The sequence below is a fragment of the Colletes latitarsis genome, chromosome 4, assembly GCF_051014445.1.
Source record: "Colletes latitarsis isolate SP2378_abdomen chromosome 4, iyColLati1, whole genome shotgun sequence".
Taxonomy (NCBI): Eukaryota; Metazoa; Arthropoda; class Insecta; order Hymenoptera; family Colletidae; genus Colletes; species Colletes latitarsis.
In genome coordinates this window covers 40172327-40189959 of record NC_135137.1, presented here as the reverse complement: position 1 = coordinate 40189959, position 17633 = coordinate 40172327, and the positions used below count along the sequence as shown (strand labels likewise).

At 48.1% G+C, this 17633-nt stretch overlaps 1 protein-coding gene across 3 annotated transcripts in view; it reads left to right on the top strand.

Annotated features, from left to right (window-relative positions):
- Ldd (lipid droplet defective) overlaps positions 1–15949 on the top strand; it is a 31245-nt gene extending 15296 nt beyond the window's left edge. For 2 of the 3 annotated variants that reach the window (XM_076764522.1, XM_076764523.1), the window contains exons 26-50: positions 26–348; positions 411–603; positions 667–807; positions 879–1202; positions 1263–1755; positions 1824–1944; positions 2004–2194; positions 2269–2407; positions 2606–2813; positions 3628–3768; positions 4734–4923; positions 5182–5379; positions 5665–6180; positions 6261–6445; positions 6521–6785; positions 6847–6946; positions 7023–7165; positions 7242–7442; positions 8115–8295; positions 8364–8476; positions 8537–9362; positions 9674–9822; positions 9912–10094; positions 11264–11507; positions 15126–15949. In XM_076764522.1, the coding sequence (XP_076620637.1) occupies positions 26–348; positions 411–603; positions 667–807; positions 879–1202; positions 1263–1755; positions 1824–1944; positions 2004–2194; positions 2269–2407; positions 2606–2813; positions 3628–3768; positions 4734–4923; positions 5182–5379; positions 5665–6180; positions 6261–6445; positions 6521–6785; positions 6847–6946; positions 7023–7165; positions 7242–7442; positions 8115–8295; positions 8364–8476; positions 8537–9362; positions 9674–9822; positions 9912–10094; positions 11264–11507; positions 15126–15251 (5894 nt within the window). In that variant the 3' untranslated portion in view covers positions 15252–15949. The remainder of the gene's footprint in view (positions 1–25; positions 349–410; positions 604–666; positions 808–878; positions 1203–1262; positions 1756–1823; positions 1945–2003; positions 2195–2268; positions 2408–2605; positions 2814–3627; positions 3769–4733; positions 4924–5181; positions 5380–5664; positions 6181–6260; positions 6446–6520; positions 6786–6846; positions 6947–7022; positions 7166–7241; positions 7443–8114; positions 8296–8363; positions 8477–8536; positions 9363–9673; positions 9823–9911; positions 10095–11263; positions 11508–15125) is intronic. The other variant, XM_076764524.1, reaches the window with a different exon arrangement.
- The last annotated feature ends 1684 nt before the right edge of the window (positions 15950–17633 follow it).

Genomic DNA, 17633 nt, shown 5'->3' with positions numbered 1-17633 from the left:
GTGGGGTTGATCCTTGTGTTTTCAGACGTCATCAGAGACATGTTCGACAACTGGGACGTGGTGAGCAGGTATTTGGTGGAGAAGGTCGGGGTCTCGAACGACGTCGCGTCGATGTTGAGCCACGCGAAGATAGACATGATCTCCGTGTTCATGAAAGAAAGAAACGCTCTCAGTTTGAAGGATACAATTTGCTCACCGACCAAACTCAGCGAGATGTTGAGCTTCAACGGCGGTCGGATCACCGCTGAAGAAGTCAGTTCCGCCATTTGTCAACTGGAGGACTCGCAGACGCAGAACGTGACGATCGCGCTCATCAAGCACTTGAACTTTGATTATATTTTTAAAACTGTGAGTAGTAGGATCTACGATAAAATTGATCGAGATAACTTTGGTGATCTTTGTTGGTGTAGTTAATGAGCGCGAACGTGAAGAACATAATGGCCAACGCGAACTTGACCGAGGTGGAGGGGAAGATGGTGTTGGATAATCTTGGAGTGGCTGCAGAATTGATACCATTCTTCAGGGATCGACTCGCCTCGAAGATGCCAGCGGCGGAAGCTTTGCAAGCGAACTCGAAAGAAGAGGCGGACCAACCAGTCTCCAGTAAGTCGACACGAAATCGAACCAGTTCTGTTAGACTTAGAAACGTTTGAATGCATTTCGCAGCTTCGAGGTTCCTTCAGGACTCTAGCGAAATGCTGTGCGGTCAAGCCATGGTAACCGACAACAGCGACCTGTACAAAATCATCTCGAAACTCGAGGACAACAACAAAGAGTCCGACCAGACGGAGCTCGATTCTTTGCCTTGTACGTACAAACGATATTTAATTAATTTATTTATCGTGAAACGCGAATAAAAATGGAGCTCTTCGTTGCAGCTGATTTCTGTAGGGACACTTACAAAAGCATGATCGCTATGGGAGGCGGGAAGATTATATGGTCTTACGTTAAACCCTTGTTGCGCGGACAGATCCTTTACGCCCCGAACACGACAGCCATAAACAAAGTTATGACACTGGCGAACGGAACGTTCGCGGAAATGGAGAACTTCGGGACGCTGATGGACAGTTTCGAGAAGACTCTCACGTCGTTGGTGAACCTATCGGAAATGAGCGACAGCCTGAAAGACCTGCAAGGAATGATGTCCTCGGACGTTATGAAGATCGCGATCAAGTCCTTCGGGGGTGGAAATTTCGAAAGCGGTGGGTCTCCGAATGGCTACGATTCGACCAGCTTTCTCTAGACGTTTCTCGTTTTTGCAGAAAGCTTCTCCGATATGAATCTCAGCGAGATCTCGTGGCGACTGAAAAAGTCCAAACGTTTCATCGGGATGATCGGTATGCTGAACGATTTATTGGGGTGCGTGCTGGTGGATCGGATCCGAGGGTTTCGCAGCGAGGACGAAATGGAGGCGGAGGCTAGAGTCCTGATGGAGACGCGAGAGTTTTTAGCCGGTGTTGTGTTCCTGGAAGATTCTGGGAGATCAAGGAGATCGCTGGAGCACGAACTGCCCCAGGACGTGGTGTACAAGATTCGCATGGACATCGACTACGTGCAGTCCACGAAGAGATTGAAAAACCAATTTTGGATCCCTGGCCCGGAGAGCAGCTTCATCGAGCATCTCAGGTACCTCAGAGGGTTCGTGCAACTTCAGGACTCTGTCGATCGAGCTATCATAAAGACGAAGAGCCACAGAGACCAGGATTGGCAGACTCTGACGCAACAGATGCCGTATCCCTGTTGGAAGGACGTACCGTGAGCGTTTAACTCTAATCGTTGCCATTTATTCGCGAAATTCGAATCTGAGAACGACGATGTTGTAGTTTTCAGACCACTCTTTACGAGTCCCAGGGCATACAAGTATGCTTCTTCTTCGCGCTGATGATGTGCGTGGGGGCGGCAGTCAGACACGTGGTTTGGGAGAGAGAATCGCAGAACGCTATGGTACGGAAACAATTTTTAAACAACGATATCGGTGAATTTAAATTTCGATCGGTCTTCAGGTAATGAGCGTGATGGGACTGAAACCATGGAGGAACACCATGGCCTGGTTCATCACCACGTTCGTGGAGCTGGTGATAATAATGTCTTCCATCGCCCTGGTTCTTCTTGGGGGAAAGGTTCTGCCAAAGTCCGATCCCTCGTTGGTTCTGATCATGATGCTCGATTATTCTTTCTCCGTCGTAACCTTCTGGTGAGCTACGTTTTACGAATTTCCCGTATTCCGTACACGCTTCTCCGTATTAAAGGACGCGAATAAATTTTCAGCTACATGATCTCGACGGTGTGCAGCTCGGCGAGCTTGGCTGCGATTACCACCGTGGTAATGTTTTTGCTGACATTCATGCCGTACATCATTGTCATTGCTATGGAAGCCGTTATAGGTCTCGGTTATAAGCTTCTCATCGTAAGTTATCGTTTCGCCGCCGCAACAGCGTTTCTGTGATACATAACGCGTTCGAACAATTCATTTCCGCAAACTGCGAGCGTCGCGATAACATGTTCTTTTGCTCGATTTATCCATCGAGGAGTAGAACAATTTATTATTCGCTTCCGGTTCGCGGTGCCACGCGATCCAGCGGACTGATCGATGGAAAATTTCCAGTGTCTCAGTATGTCGACCAGCTTCTGTTACGGTTGCTTGTACGCGGCCAGAAAGGAGGTGCAAGGAATCGGTCTAACGTGGGGCGCCATGTGGGAGGAATCCAGCCCCGGAGACTCGATGTCCTTGGGCCTGGTGCTCCTGATGATCGCCCTGGACGGTTGTATTTACGCCCTGATCGGGTATCTCATCGCCAGATACACCAATTCAGGTAGAAACTTGCCGACGCTTTTCGTTTACCATCAGGTACTCTTGGAACTCTGTACAATCGATCTTTCAAACGGTGGAGGTGTCACGTTCTGCAAAATGTTTGTGCAAACCCTCTCTATTCTCACGTTTTTGTTTCGTGTTTTCCCCGCAGATTCGTACGATTATCCGTAACTGTTACAAACAGGGTCGTTCCTTTGCAAATCGAACGGTCCACGCACAATAATATTCTAATCTCACCCTCGCGTTTGTGGTGCTGGTGAAACGGATTCTAATCTGTGCGCGTGTACTCCTTCGTACAATTACTGTTTTGTCGTTAACGCGTCGCTGAAATTGCACGGTACAACGGACGGCGATGGAAAAAAGAAGGAAAATGACGTACAACGATATCTATGTATTTACGAAACAGCCCAGCTCTAATTTCCCTCTGTTACATGCCGGAGAATTTCATCAGGAATTCTTGAGCACGGTCCCGAATTGCATTCTCGAGTTTTCTTAGCAAATTTCACGGCACCCTCTGCGCGTTGATGACGCGGTAAAAGCGAAAGAGGGCAAAGAGAACGGAGCGACGATAATGCATTCACGCTCGCAGCGTCGTAAATTTCCGCGGAAAATTTCACGGGAGGGTTTCGCGTGTAACCGCAACCGATGCTACGGAGCGAGAAAAGCCAAGAGGACCGGGTATCGAAGCGCGAAAGATCCCCCGAGTCCTCGAAACGGTCGTGCACCGTGTACCCCCCCAAAAGAAATCGACGACGACCGGTGAGTCATTTTTTTTTTTTTTACAAACGGACGAGCATTGGCCAATAATTTTCCAGGCAGGGGCTTTCACGATTTGAGGTCCCGTAGCTTATGGTGGGCCAACACGTGTTCTCTCTATAGCAAGCCGAGCTACCACGCCTTCGTCAACAACTTCTATTTCACTAACGACGTTCTCCACCCCTCAGCCATTTACCAAGGTATCGCACTCGGCTTTTTCGCTCTTGCACGATATTTCACCCTCTCTGGCTTCAATTTCTATACTCCGTTTTGTCCCAGCTTCGCCCTACACGGTCCAAACGCTCGGATACCTCTTGTTCCGATCAAAATTTCATAACAATTTATAGATCCATGGGGGGTAGATTCTACTTCCGCCTCTGGATCGCTGAAAATACGTCAAAAATCTCGACACTTTCGAGGAAAAATTCTTTCGCGCGAAAGATTCGTTCGATGGATGTTCAGTGTCCGATAGAATCCACCCCCGATAGTCTAGATATTTTTCTACCCCCCCTGTACGGAGTCACGTACGGTAAGACGTAACGCGATTTAATCTGCATAAACGTTATACGTTCGTCCGTTTCGTAAAATTTGCACGGGAAGGAGCTATTCGAAATGTTTGGATCGTGCCGGGTATGCAAATGTTTGTTGTTGCTTCTCCTCCGTGAGAATGAGAATTCGCGCGCGAAACGCCTTAATTTATTCAATGTTTCGGTCCGGTCGCATCGGGAAACGGGTGTTTCCAGGAAATTCCTCTCGATAGTTTGCATGCGCGGGTTCCCCCTAGATTTTAACGTAAACCTTCGAAACGCGCAACAATTTAAGACGTTGTGTTTTATCGCGCCAGTTCTCCCCGTTTCCCCGTAGTTTTCTATGCAAAGACGCGAAATATAAATTGCGGGCCCCGGCGTTGCATGCGAATAGCGGGTTCCTTTTTCTCGCGAGGACTCGTCTCGAGGCGAGGCGAACCAGGTTCCCGAACGGGGGTCTAAATTTATCCAAAGCGCATGATTTTATGCTGAAAACCGTTTTTAACACGCTTCCTCGAGGACTCGATAAGCTGTACCGAGGGGTAAGAGCTTGCTTCTCCGTTTCGAGCAACTTCTCGCTCGAACCCGATTTCCCGGTTCTAAGATACGCAATATTTTCTGTGGCGCGCGGTATACAGACGAGCAGAGCGACGTCAGCAGCTTGATAGTGAACGAGAAACAGACTGGAGTCAAGTTCGAAGGCGTCAGGAAGGTTTACAATACCGATCAGGGCGAAGTTGTGGCCGTAGACGATTTTAATCTCAAGCTCTGCGAAGGGGAAGTGACCAGTCTTCTAGGCAGAAACGGGGCTGGGAAGACCACCATCATGTACGTAAATATTTCATTTTTTTAGCCCCTTTTTATTATTTTTTAAAAGGAAAACCGTAGATCCTATTTACCACCGTGGCAACAACGTTTAGTTAGGGGGTGAAACGAGCGATTAGCGCCTCAAATTCCGAGCGTGTCGCTTAGGGAAGTTGTAACCCATTCCCTTTAACGCGAGCAAACGGATTCCGGGATTTCCAAGCCGTGAGCTCGGCGAATCCGGATTCATTCTCGTCTTTTGAGTGTGTACTTTCGTTTCAGCAAGATGCTGACGGGGATGCTGGCTCCGACCACCGGTGAGATTTGTTTGATCGGTGAAGAGGACTGCAAACCTGACATAGGGGTCTGCCCTCAGGATAACGTACTCATCAGTACTTTGACGCCCAGGGAACATATGATCTTTTACGCGAAACTCAAGAGGCCCAAAGACGACGGCGATATGCAACGAAACGTGAACGAGTAAGTCGATTAAATTTTATTTTATTTTCTTTCCATTCTACAATCGAAAACCTTATTTTAATTTCATGAATATCCACCGAGAAGCTTCTGTCTTTTGACTCAATTACCATAACAAATAAATTAAATATAACACTTCGAAGCAGTTATTTGCAGAGCCTTACCCCCGATTTACTCCTCAGGACTATTCTACCCTGTTTAGTACAGATCATTCCCCATATTCGTTGAATTTTAGAAAACCCTCTTTCCCAAATTTCGACCCACCCCTAAGGATTCTCCGATCCTCAGGATGCTGACGTCCTTGGAGCTGGGCAAACAGGAGCACGAGCCAGTCTACCGTCTATCGGGTGGTACGAAGAGAAGGCTCTGCGTGGCTCTAGCGTTTCTAGGCTCGCCGAAATTGGTGATCCTGGACGAGCCAGGCGCGGGGGTGGATCCTGCGGCGAGGCGCAGGATCTGGCGGCTGATCGATCAGCACAGAATCGGCAGGACCGTGATTCTTTCGACCCATCATCTGGACGAGGCTGACATGCTGAGCGACACGGTGGTCGTGATGCACAAGGGGAAGATACTCTGCACGGGATCCCCGTTGTCCTTGAAGATGATGCACGGTCGCGGGTACAGACTCCTGGTGTCCTTTCCTAGCGAACGAGACGGGAACTCTGACTCGATCGAGAGGAAGAAGTTGGAGACTCTAAAAAATGTGATCGAAGAAGCGGTGTCCAACGCGTGGACCAATGAAATCACTGGCACGGAGGTCGTCGTCACGCTTCCGTTTCAGGGGAAGAACGGTATCAACAACAAGTAAGATGATCTACGTTAAATTAAAATAGACTAGAACTAGAATAAGATTGATGCAATGTTAAATTTCCTAAATTGTCTAGTATCGCGCAAGCAGCGAAGGCGTTGGAAGACAATCGAAAGATCCTAGGTTATTCCCACTTTTCCCTAGAATGCGACAGCCTAGAAAGAGTCTTCCTGGACCTCTGTTCTCGCGCGGATAGCGGATCGTCGGTTATCAGAGCCAGCCAGGACAGCGTCGCGAGCGTCGGCAGCGTCGAGCACGTGGGTACGCGAAGCACAGCATGGAAAGAACCTTATTTAAAATCTATCATCTTGATAGACGAGCCTGGACGTTTCGCAGGTCTATCGATGCCCGACGACGTTGATTTGATCGACGTCGAACCCTCTTTAAACCCGTCCCCCGTTAGACAGGCCAAGGCCTTGCTGAAGAAAAGGGTATGGCACTTCAGGAAAGATTGGATGGCATTTTTCGCCGGTCTCTTCCTGCCTACGGTGTTCGTCGCAGTCGCCATGGGATTCTCTTTGATAAGACCACCATCCGGAGACGAGCCAGCGTTGCCTCTCACACCGAAACTCTACGACACTCATCTAACACATTTCTACAGGTAATTAAATTGTTTAGCGGTCATTGGACGTCGTCGAAATCATTTTGGGAATTCTCTACAGCATCGACAATGGCAACGACCCGTTCCTGCAACACGTGTCCTTCCAGCTACACGATCGATTCGGGGACGATTACGCTGGCGCTTGGCAAACCTTACCAAACGTACGACAATTAAGGATATTAATAATTTTGAGAGAGTAGAACGCGTTAGATGAAATAAATATTCATGTTCGATTAGGATACCGGAACCTGCGAGTGCCTGGACGGCCAACAGACGTGTCACGGAGTGTCCCAGGCCGTCGAAGGTCTTCTGCAAGTTTTGCCCGGCAAACCTACCCTCGATTGGATAGTGTCCACCCACCAGGAATACATAGAAAAGAGGTATCCTCGATGGACGAAACCTTGACGATCGTTTGGTATTTCAAGGTTCGTCGACTGGGTTTTTCTTTGTTTACAGGTATGGCGGATGGTCGTTGTCGCACACCAAAGGCGAACCATTATTCGTCGTTTGGTACAACAACAAGGGTCACCACGCTCTACCGTCGTACCTGAACGCTCTGAACGAAGCCATTCTACGAGCATCCGGCGTCCAGGGGCATCTAACAACGCTCAATCATCCGTTGAGGTTATCCAGCGATCAGTTGAATCGAACAACTCTGTAAGTTCTGATCTACGTGCAAACTAGTTCGTTGCTTTTAATTTCAAGTTGAAAACATTCTTCATTCTTCCCGAAAGTTTGTCCAGTCGATACGAGCGCGGATTGAATTTTTAGTCGACGTTAAAAAGCGCGAAAGACGAAGCAAGAAGAGCTCCGTTTGCACCCGCTGTTGCGTTTTATTGCAATAAGCGCGATCCAATTACCCGGGTCAGATATTAACATTCGCGGGCGATCTTATCGCGCGGACAGAACGCGCTGGAAAATCTGCGAAACAAAATCGCGCGTGTTGCGTTTACTTTTAATTAACCCGGCCGTGCTCGCGCGATCGTGACATCGTACGTTCGAATTGGATGCCGTTGGTTCCATTACCGAAACCTTGTTCATCCGGGACGATTTCGCGTGCATTTGCCGTTCCATTTTAATAATAACAATCCCTGCAACGCCAAGGAAAATATATCGGGATCCGTACGATTTATACAAAGCGTTTCGACCGTGCAGGGGTTGATTCTTCGAGGGAATATAAATGGAAAACGCGGAATAAAATTGTTTCTATCGTTAGATGGTAGAATGAACCTATCAAAGAGTCCAAAACTTGAGTTTCAGGCTACCTACGCGACCCTAGTTTTTTCTGTGAATAAACAGAGGAAATTTTTAATAAAATTTTGGTCGCAGGTTGCAGCACGTGGCGGACGTCGGCGTGGCCCTGGTCCTTTTAATAGCGTTCAGTTTGGTGGCCGCTCAGGGATCGAAGGAATTGGTGCGTGAACGTCTGTCGGAAGAGAAGAGGATCCTCTTCTTGGCCGGAGTCCATCCTGTCACCTACTGGACGACCGCGTTAATCTGGGATCTATTCGTGAGTGGACGAAACGAGAATAGGAATAAAGATCGCGTGCCAATTTGAATTCGACCCCGATCTTCCAGGTGTTTGGCCTGTCCATCCTCATGGCTGTGATTGTTTTCGAGATCTTTGGTCTCCCAGCGTACGTCGCCAGGGACAATCTACCAGGAATTTGCCTCATGCTCTTCCTGTTCGCGTAAGTATCCGCGATATTTCCATCGATGGTATCCCTTGCGAACGCATTCGGTTTTCACAGGTGGGCGGCGATACCGTTCTCGCACCTGATAGAAAAGGTCTTCGACGACTCGAGTCTGTCCAACATGGTGCTCTTCTGCGTGAACACGTTCATAGGCGTGGCCTCGCTGGCCACCATTTTGGTGCTCGACATTCTTGGCAAGACCAAGACGGCGGAGGACGTGAGAAACGTTTTGCACAATATTTTATTGATATTCCCGCAATACGCTCTGGGCGACGCTTTGATGCAAATATCGCGGAACGACATCACGGCTCAGCTGCTGGAAAAATTCCATATGAACACCTATCAGTCGCCTCTGAGCTGGGACCTGCTGGGTCTCCATTACGTTCTACTGGCAGTCGTGGGCAGCATTCTGTTCTCCATCAATCTGATCATCGAATGTCGAGTATTCCCCACCTGGAGGAGACAGAGGTGTCCTCACGAGGTCGTCCAGGAGGACGACGATGTCTCGAAGGAGAGAATGAGGGTGGAGGGCGCCATGTCGGACGACGTTCTGCAAACGGTGAAGCTTCGAAAGGAATACAGAAGCGTTTACGGGACCAACGTGGCCGTGCAGAATCTGAGCATAGGCGTGCAGGCTGGCAAGTGTTTCGGCCTTTTGGGTACCAACGGGGCCGGAAAGAGCACGACCTTCCGGATGCTGACCACGGAGATCATTCCCACGGCTGGCAGAATCATTCTGAAGGGCGAACAGATCGGCTCGGGGCCTCTCTGCAACGGGGAAGTCGGTTATTGCCCTCAGAGCGACAGTCTAGACGGTTTTCTAAGTCCGCATCAGTGTCTGACTATTCACGGGGAAGTTTGCGGACTGAGCAACGTTCCCAAGGTGAGAGAGAGAGAGTTGATTTACGTTTAAACTTTCGGCTCGCGTACGCTCGCTAGCTCCTCCCGAGGACCTTTAAGTAAGTTCCCGGGGAGGATTGTATTTTTAATTATTCCGCGTTTCGAACTTGGAAACAAACGTAAAGCGACCGGAATATAAGACGGCGGGCAGCTGCGTGAATCTTTACCGCGTTCCCTTTTTATTTCGCGCCGGGATTACCGACAAACTTTGCTCCGCGGTGCACGCGTGATGGACGATCCTCGTCGTTTGTTTCCCCCTCGACGGAGTTCAACGTGCGCGAAAAAACGTTTCAGGCGGTCGAGTCGATGCTGAAGAGGCTCGATCTTCTCAAGTACGCGCACAAAAGGGTGAGCAGCCTCAGCGGCGGTAATAAAAGGAAATTGTGCGCCGCCCTCAGCGTAATGGCGCCCGTCGCCGTGGTTCTCATGGACGAGCCGACGAGGTACTTCCTCGAGAAAGCGGAATTTTTTATTTCAATAGCGACTTTGTCGTTTTTTTTTTTACATCGATGTTTGAATTTTTGTCTCGCAGCGGTATGGATCCCGCCACGAAGGATCTGGTGGCCAAGACGATCAGGCGAATGACGAAGAACCAGAGCTGCGTGATCCTGACTTCGCACAGCGTGGCGGAGTGCGAGAGTTTGTGCAACAGAGTCGGTATTCTTGCCAAAGCTGGTCTTAGGTGCATAGGAACGCCGCAGCATCTGAAGCACAAGTAAGTTTCCCTACAGCTTGAATATAAGGAGAAAGTCTAGAGCAACTCTGTTGCTTAGGAATAGAATAAACAAAGTTGGGCTTACGTTTGACACCCGTGGCAGAGAACGTTCGAATGGAACAGTTCACTGGAATATACGATTCAGCGACTGAAAAGTTCCATTCGATAATAATACACCATTAACGATCGCAACGGAGCGTTCAATTATTCCAGTCGAACGTGCAGCGTCCCGGTATCCGGGCAGGATTAATTTTACTCGGTGCATTTTAATGATGTTGTTTCAACTGATGGATTGTTCGTGTCGGTTTGTTCTCCCGATAGAGGCTTTCTGGCAAAATTCGTAACGCAACAATTTATTTGACGGTGTCCCGGGCGCGTGCTGCCGATTGATTTTTAATTCCATCGATCATTTCCCGAGGCACCGAACGCCCGAACGCCGGTGCTCGATCCCCAGGCGCGGGGGCGGCGTTCCATTGTATTTCAAACCGGGGAGCGCACGGCTGGAGATTACGTCCAGTTATTACAACGATGCGCGTCGTGTTACCAGCGTTGCACGGAGCCATTGTAATGCGCGGCCGTTTAACTGCCTTTCCAGAATAACGTGCAGCGCCATAAATATTTAGCTCGCGCGCCATTTGGCTCTCCAGAAGCGACTCCGAGGGGGGAAAATGTCCCTCTTAGATCCCCCTGTACCGTTTTCTCTTTCCTCCGTGGCATCGAGCACGAGAGAATTTACGATATCTCGAGCACGTGTGCAACCTGGGCTACCGTTCTGCGATCCATCCGCATCCTCCAGAGAACGTTGAATAGCGAGAACCTGCCTGTGAGGCTTTTTTTTTAGAGGTAAACGTCGCCGTATTCCCGGTGCGTATGAAATACTCGGCGCCAATATCGACCTATCGAACGATACCATCAAATTCAAAACATCGAGTTTACGACCCTCGTCGTTAAATATTTTCGCTCGACGGGGAACTTTGGCGTCATTTCATCGAACGTTCTCTGCTTCGATGCTGTCGCACAGTAAGTTTGGTTATTGGATGGAATCAGAAGCTTTAAATGTTTTAAACTACTTTTTTATTGGGCTGATATTACTCTCGTTATCGAACTGGAGGTTCCGTTTTCCTTCGTTTATATCCCGTAATATGTCTTTTGATTCGCTTTGCTCGCAGGTTCGGCGAGGGATACGTGGCGTTCCTGCGATTCCGACAACCGATTTCCTCCGAGGCCCTGAAGAAAGCCTTGACGAAGTACCTTCCCCAGGCCATAGTCTCTTCTAGGCAGGCCACGGCGGCGCGTCTGCTCCTACCGCGAAGCCAAGACATGCCGCTGAGTACCAGCTTCAATAAAGTGAAGCTGTTGGCCGAGGAACTCAAAGCCACCGACTACACGCTGACCCAAAGTTCGCTGGATCAGGTTTGTGTCGCACAAGTTTCAAAAGTTTTTCTTCGAAGCGTCTTAAACACACCGATTCGAGGATAATTTGCAACGACAAACTCTCCCCACATCGTCTCTGAATTAATCTCGAAATAGAGGCATATATCCACTAGTTACAAGTTATTTCGATATCGTTACTTTCTTAACGTATCGACTGCCACTCAAATGGAATAAAGTTCCATTTTCGTGGACAATTTGAGGGGTTTGGTCTGTCAGTCAACGCGTTGGAGTCCAGACGAAGGGAAAATTGTTTCGAGTCAGAGTGCATTTCATCCCTCGCTGTACGTTCGAAGGACAATTCCGAACAAACGTTTCGAATCAAACGGGAATCGATGAAGTTCCGGGGGGGAGCGTGCAATATAGTACGTCGGTGTCTCCAACAGATGATGCACTGCCAGTGCACGCTGCCTCCATCCGTTCGACTAAGGACGATTCTCGTTCACGTCCCACCTAGCCTGAGGAATATTAATGGACCCCAGCCGTCTTACGGCTCGCACTTGTGTGTAGTCTGTACGGTTCACGACCAGATAGGAGGACCAGATCCGCGCGACGTCTGTGTCTAAGCTCGCCTAAATGCTTTCCGATTCGTCCTATCGCAACTAGCGTCCGACTGTTCCTCCGCGGTGCCCTGTAAAACTGTTCCCTAATTGATTACTTCCCGGGAACAATTTAATTTCCCCGTAACGAAGTAACTTTCATCCTATTTAATCTTCCCCCATCGCGAGCCGGAAGAATTTCAATGCCGCAACACCGATGGCTTCCCAAGGATTCAAAGTGCTAAAAATACGGTAGACTATGCCTCTCGGTTTCGCCTAGAATAATATCCAAGATAAAGTCCCGGTTAAGCCATTTGGTAATTCACCAGGTGGAATAATCTCTGTAGAGATTTTTGTCGAAGCCTCGGCACGTTTAAGTAATTCATAGCCGAGCGATTAGGGTGGCTGGCGTTGGAATAAGCGCGAGATTCCGCGGGTCTAGCCTCGTTCAATGGAATCACGTTCGCGTCGTTTGTTCGCGTCTCCTTAATGGAGATAAGATTCCGGACCGAATACACCCGCGCGGCTGTCACGGGATTTGTTGATCCGGTTATGTTTACCCGTACACAAAGCTCATCCCCCGGAGATTAACTCGACTTAGAGACTACTCCTTCTCAGTCTCGGTCGAGTCTGAGAAGGTGTCGTCCCCGTGCCTTCCGTCCGCTCTGGGTTTGCTCTTTAATAATTGCGTGGAAAGACCTCGAGGCTTCGTTAATCATCGTCGATCGATCGAGGGGTCGATACCATCGAGGTTTCGTTGCTCGAAGGGTTTCTTCGGGTTTCCCCCGACTTCCAGGACTTAATTAACCCCCTACGATTCGAGGGGTGGACCGACGATAACGTCCGACCTTCTCGTCGCGTTCCTCGGCGTAACTTTATCGATGATAAGCGAGATAACGCGTCGACGATGGCCCGGAGATAATGAAAGGAAAATAGAAAGATAGCCTCGGTGAAGTCGATCGCGCGGGAGCGTGATTTAACTGCGCCGAGGCGACGCGGGCATATTAATTAAGCGGCCAACGACACGGCCAGCCGAATAATAATTCGGTTTCGCCCAACGATGAAAACAGCTGAATAATCCAATCTCTGTATTATTCTCCGGTGCTGCTCCGCGCGGATGGTTTGCTATTTATTTTAGAGCGCGAGCTATGCTCGGACCAAAATCAACTGGCCGATTAAAGCTGCTCCACCCCTCCGCCATTTCGTCTCTTAAAATGTATCAAAAATAGACCCTGTCGTACCGGAAATTAATAGCAAAATTAAGGATGTTCGCGAATTTGTCAGTAGTCGCGCGGACGTCGAATAAAACACACGGCGGAACGAATTGCTGCAACTTCCGAAATCACCGTGGAACAAATGTGATACTTTGGAACGATCGTCATAAATCGTAGGGCCTGGTAAACATAGCATCAAAAATATTCAGACGTTAGAGCACCCAGCAATAAACGTTAAACGAGACCGTACTTTCGTTAGATATTTCAATCGTTTAGGCATACAGAAAATAATCTTTTTCAGATACTTTGGACTCGTTCATCGCCGTCATTCGTCTTCTAATCTCTTTTTAAGTTCTTTCGAATGTATTAGCGTCGTTCGTATCTCGCGATTCCATTTATCCCATAAATTCTCGAAGGGATTCGACTCTGGGGACCGTGGAAGCGAACGTAATACTTTCGGGACGATGATAGAGCAAGTACTCCTCCACGATTCGTCGCTTTAAAGTTCGAGTGCATATATTTACTTGGCGTTAAATTTTCTTTTATCTGTTAATATACCCTTAAAGTCTGAACGTGGCCTACTGACCGAATAGTCGAGTTACTCGGCGCACGTAAATTTCACGGTTACAGAGGGTAAATAGTTTCCGCCAGGCTATTTTTCAGTGCCGGAGCCCGGCTCGAAGGGACTCGGAGCGAACGAAACGAATTCTTCGACAAAGGAACGAAATTGAAAGGGAATCCTTTTTAAGGGAGATCGACCGGACGATTCGACGGAAGGGAGTAGGAAGTAAATTCTTTCCGGCGAACGAAGAACCGAGCGATCAAAGGCGCTCGAACGGTAGCAATTTAATTGTTGGACGAATCGAAAGTAACGTCGAGCGTGTTTATCGCGTCTCGAGGAGTCTCCTGGCAAGCTATAGTTTCCGCCCGCATAATTCGGTTTAGGTTTCGAGTTGCAAAGACGTTTAGGAACCCTTTAATATCCGTTTAATTAAGCTCGACGTAAATCTGTACTCGATGAAGCCTGTAGAAAGTAGTTGTAGGAGACACACGGATTATCAGTTTTATGGGAAACGCACAATGGCGGCCATTTTTCCATCGTCGCACGAACTCATCGCAGCGTGCGACGTTTATGGAACGAAAATTGTTCGGCGAAACTTATTGGCAATTGGTCGCGTGAAATGTATCGTGACGGATAAATTGACAATTATTGCAAATGCGTATCGCGAAAGTTGCACGGGGATTGCACGCTCGTTTCCGGCGTCGAGCGACGGGGAATAAAATAGGAAGAAGAGGGACTCGATGGAACGGAGACATCGAGGACGAAACGCTTTCCCTCCGACGAGAAACCATAAAAATCTCGAAACTCCCGCAAACGAGGCGAGTTTACGCGGTTTACATACAAACTCGCCCACGAAGAGGCAGAAATCGCGCGTCGACGGACTTGTTTGCGGCAATTCCGAGGACACCGAACAGAATTCGTTCCCTTCGGGAAGAATTGCCTTTGGCTCGCCGTGAAATCCAATATTTTCCGTAATCCGCCCCCGGCGTTCTTTTCCTTTCGTTTGTTCTACGTCCCGAATTTAACTTTTCGCAACTCAAATTTACCCTCTTCTTGAAAATTAAATCCAATGTGAATTTGTGGTTAAAATATTCCGAATTCTACTGCGTGTAATGCAATATGCATTCACGTCTCGCCTACGGAAACCTCGAGTAATTGTGTAGTTTTCTAGTAACAATCACTGAAACGAACGAGCAAAGAACTCGAGAGGAGGCACCGTCCCAAAGCAGATATTTTCCTTTCCCGCGCTCGCGGGCCAAGCTGACGAAGAACTTTAATTTCCCAGGTCCTCGTTAACTTCTCGGAGGAGATGGACAACGAGATCGACGGCTCGATTTACAGCCAGGGCAGCAGCAACAACATCTCGAACGCCTATTCCAGCAGGGACACCATTCACATGGAAACGTTTTGATCGGTCACGCGTGTAGTTCGACTCGCTGTATATCGGTCGTAACCGATCATAGATCCATATCTAATTCGAGCCGTACGCAATTTATAGATCCGTATCGCGATGGCTTCTGTGATAGCTTTATCCTCTTTTTTTTTTTTTTTACGCCACGTTGGACGTACGGCGACGGCTTGAAACTGTCGTTTTAACGAACAAGCGCACCATTAATCTCACGGAGAAATAGTTTTTATAGTTATTGATTCGCGTGGTTATCGTGATCCTACAAATTTTTATAAACGCACGACGAGCGACGTATAAATCGCGTTATCGTTAATCGATACGCGGCGCGCGCGCGGTGCGTTTAGCACGTATTATTCTTTTAGACTTTTTAATTAAGCGTCGCGTATCGCGCGCATAAGACCCCGTAGTCGTAATTTTAGGATGCGACTGGTCGTACACAGAGGCATTTCCGATAAGAGTTCGTTTCATGGAAGATAAAGTCAGATCGTGTTGCATAAAACGAAGGAATCGGGTCAGCTATTTGAACATTTCCACGTAGTCCGATAAAACGGAACATTTATCGACGTTCTGCTGTTTCCCTGTCTTGAGCCGACGGATGTATCGATTAATCGTAGGTACATAGAATTTAATACGTTACTACTTAATTATAAGCAATTTTACAGCTAAGATAATACGAATAAAGTTTATCGTACAATTAGGAACGCAGGATTTCCAGGATCAGAATTCCTCGTTAAAAACACGCTTCGATACAGGCCAGAATGCAATAATCTAATAATTTATTTTTCAGGGACGAAGCATGCGGAGGCTCTATTTTTTAAAGCCTCCTAAAACTGTCTCTAATTTTTGCATTGTTTTAGAGAAGCTTTGGATCGCTATATCTTATATCTTAAATAACAAGGATCGAGAGTTCGGTGATACGTCGTTCTAAGCGCCGGTCACTGGTGACCGCGTTAAAATTCATAACCGGTGAAACGCAGGTGCAACATCGAAAACTAACATCGTTCGATTGCTCGTGTTTATCGATTCGACCGGTTGAATCCGGTGCATGCGAGAAACGTTTCCCCGTCGGTCGCGGGGCAAAATTCTCCGTTATAGATACGCCATGATTACGCATCCTTATCGACGTGATTCATCCAGGCATAGATATCCGGCGACCAGGCACGGTCGTTGTCACGAAATCGTGCGAAAATCGAGCACAGAAACCGACCTGCAAATTCACCGCCACAGAACGCGTTTATGATATGTTAATGATCAATGTCGATTGGCAATCGCAAACGGCGCGTCTCGTCGACGAGATAGTTAGCGGCGAACTCGTCGCGTCAATCATTCGTCGATACGTTCACGCGAAATCTGGCAAAATTTCCGCAAAAGCGTAGATACATCTATTTTTAAAACTGGCAAAATTTCGACGACGATCCCATGGATTCCGTAAACAGCAATTTTTAGGACCCTCGGAAAAATAATCGCTATTTAAACCTAAAAATGGCACGTTTTCGAACAAGCCACGTATTAGAAAGCGAACGAGCGTCATCGTTGCCTCCAGGGTGTAAAAATGCCTAACCCCGCGATCGAGAAACGTCTGGGATAGCGTTTCTTGTCGAAGATTTGCCCGACGAGCCGATTCGAGCACGCTAGACAAGATTTCCGTCGTGGTCAGCGAAACCTCGAATAGAGAAACGGAATCGTTTCGACGTATTTCGCGAAAGCTCTCGATTCGTTCGTTTCGATTTCTACCGGAAGTATGATTCCTCGATTAAAAGAGAAACGGCGTCCGTCTGCGGTCGCGTTCAAATCAAACGATAAAGACGGGCAATTAGCAGCCGACACTTCTTGCGAGAGAGGGTTCGCGGAGAGATATCGGAGGCTAATTAGGGACGAAGCAGATCGAATCGATGACCGAACATTCGTTTAAATTTCTTCTATCGACGGGACCGAATTGTCGGGCTTTAATTCCCCGATATCGTCGTGTTTGCTGGCGCACCTGAATCGTAATCGTTTCTGGAATAGACGCAAAAACAGACGGTAAATTGTTCGGCTACGCCTCGTCTCGGTCGTATTTCATGCGTTCGTTGCACTGTCCCAAATTCTCCTAGCACAAATTGAAATTCGACGGGACACGAACCGATATCTCTCACGAGAGAAAATTCGGAATAAATGTGGATATTCACACTCCGATGGACGAAAGTTTCCGAACTTATTTTTCGATATTTTGCAACGAAATTTCAGATACGAAATTTATATTACGAAACGAATGGCTCGTTGTACGACAGTCTGTGGAGTGTGTGAATGATCCGCTCAAAGTCTAGACCTTAATCCGATAAGAAACGTCTGGGCATGTTTGAGGATGAAATTGCGAAACGAGTGGAAAGGTATAGAGGACCGGGA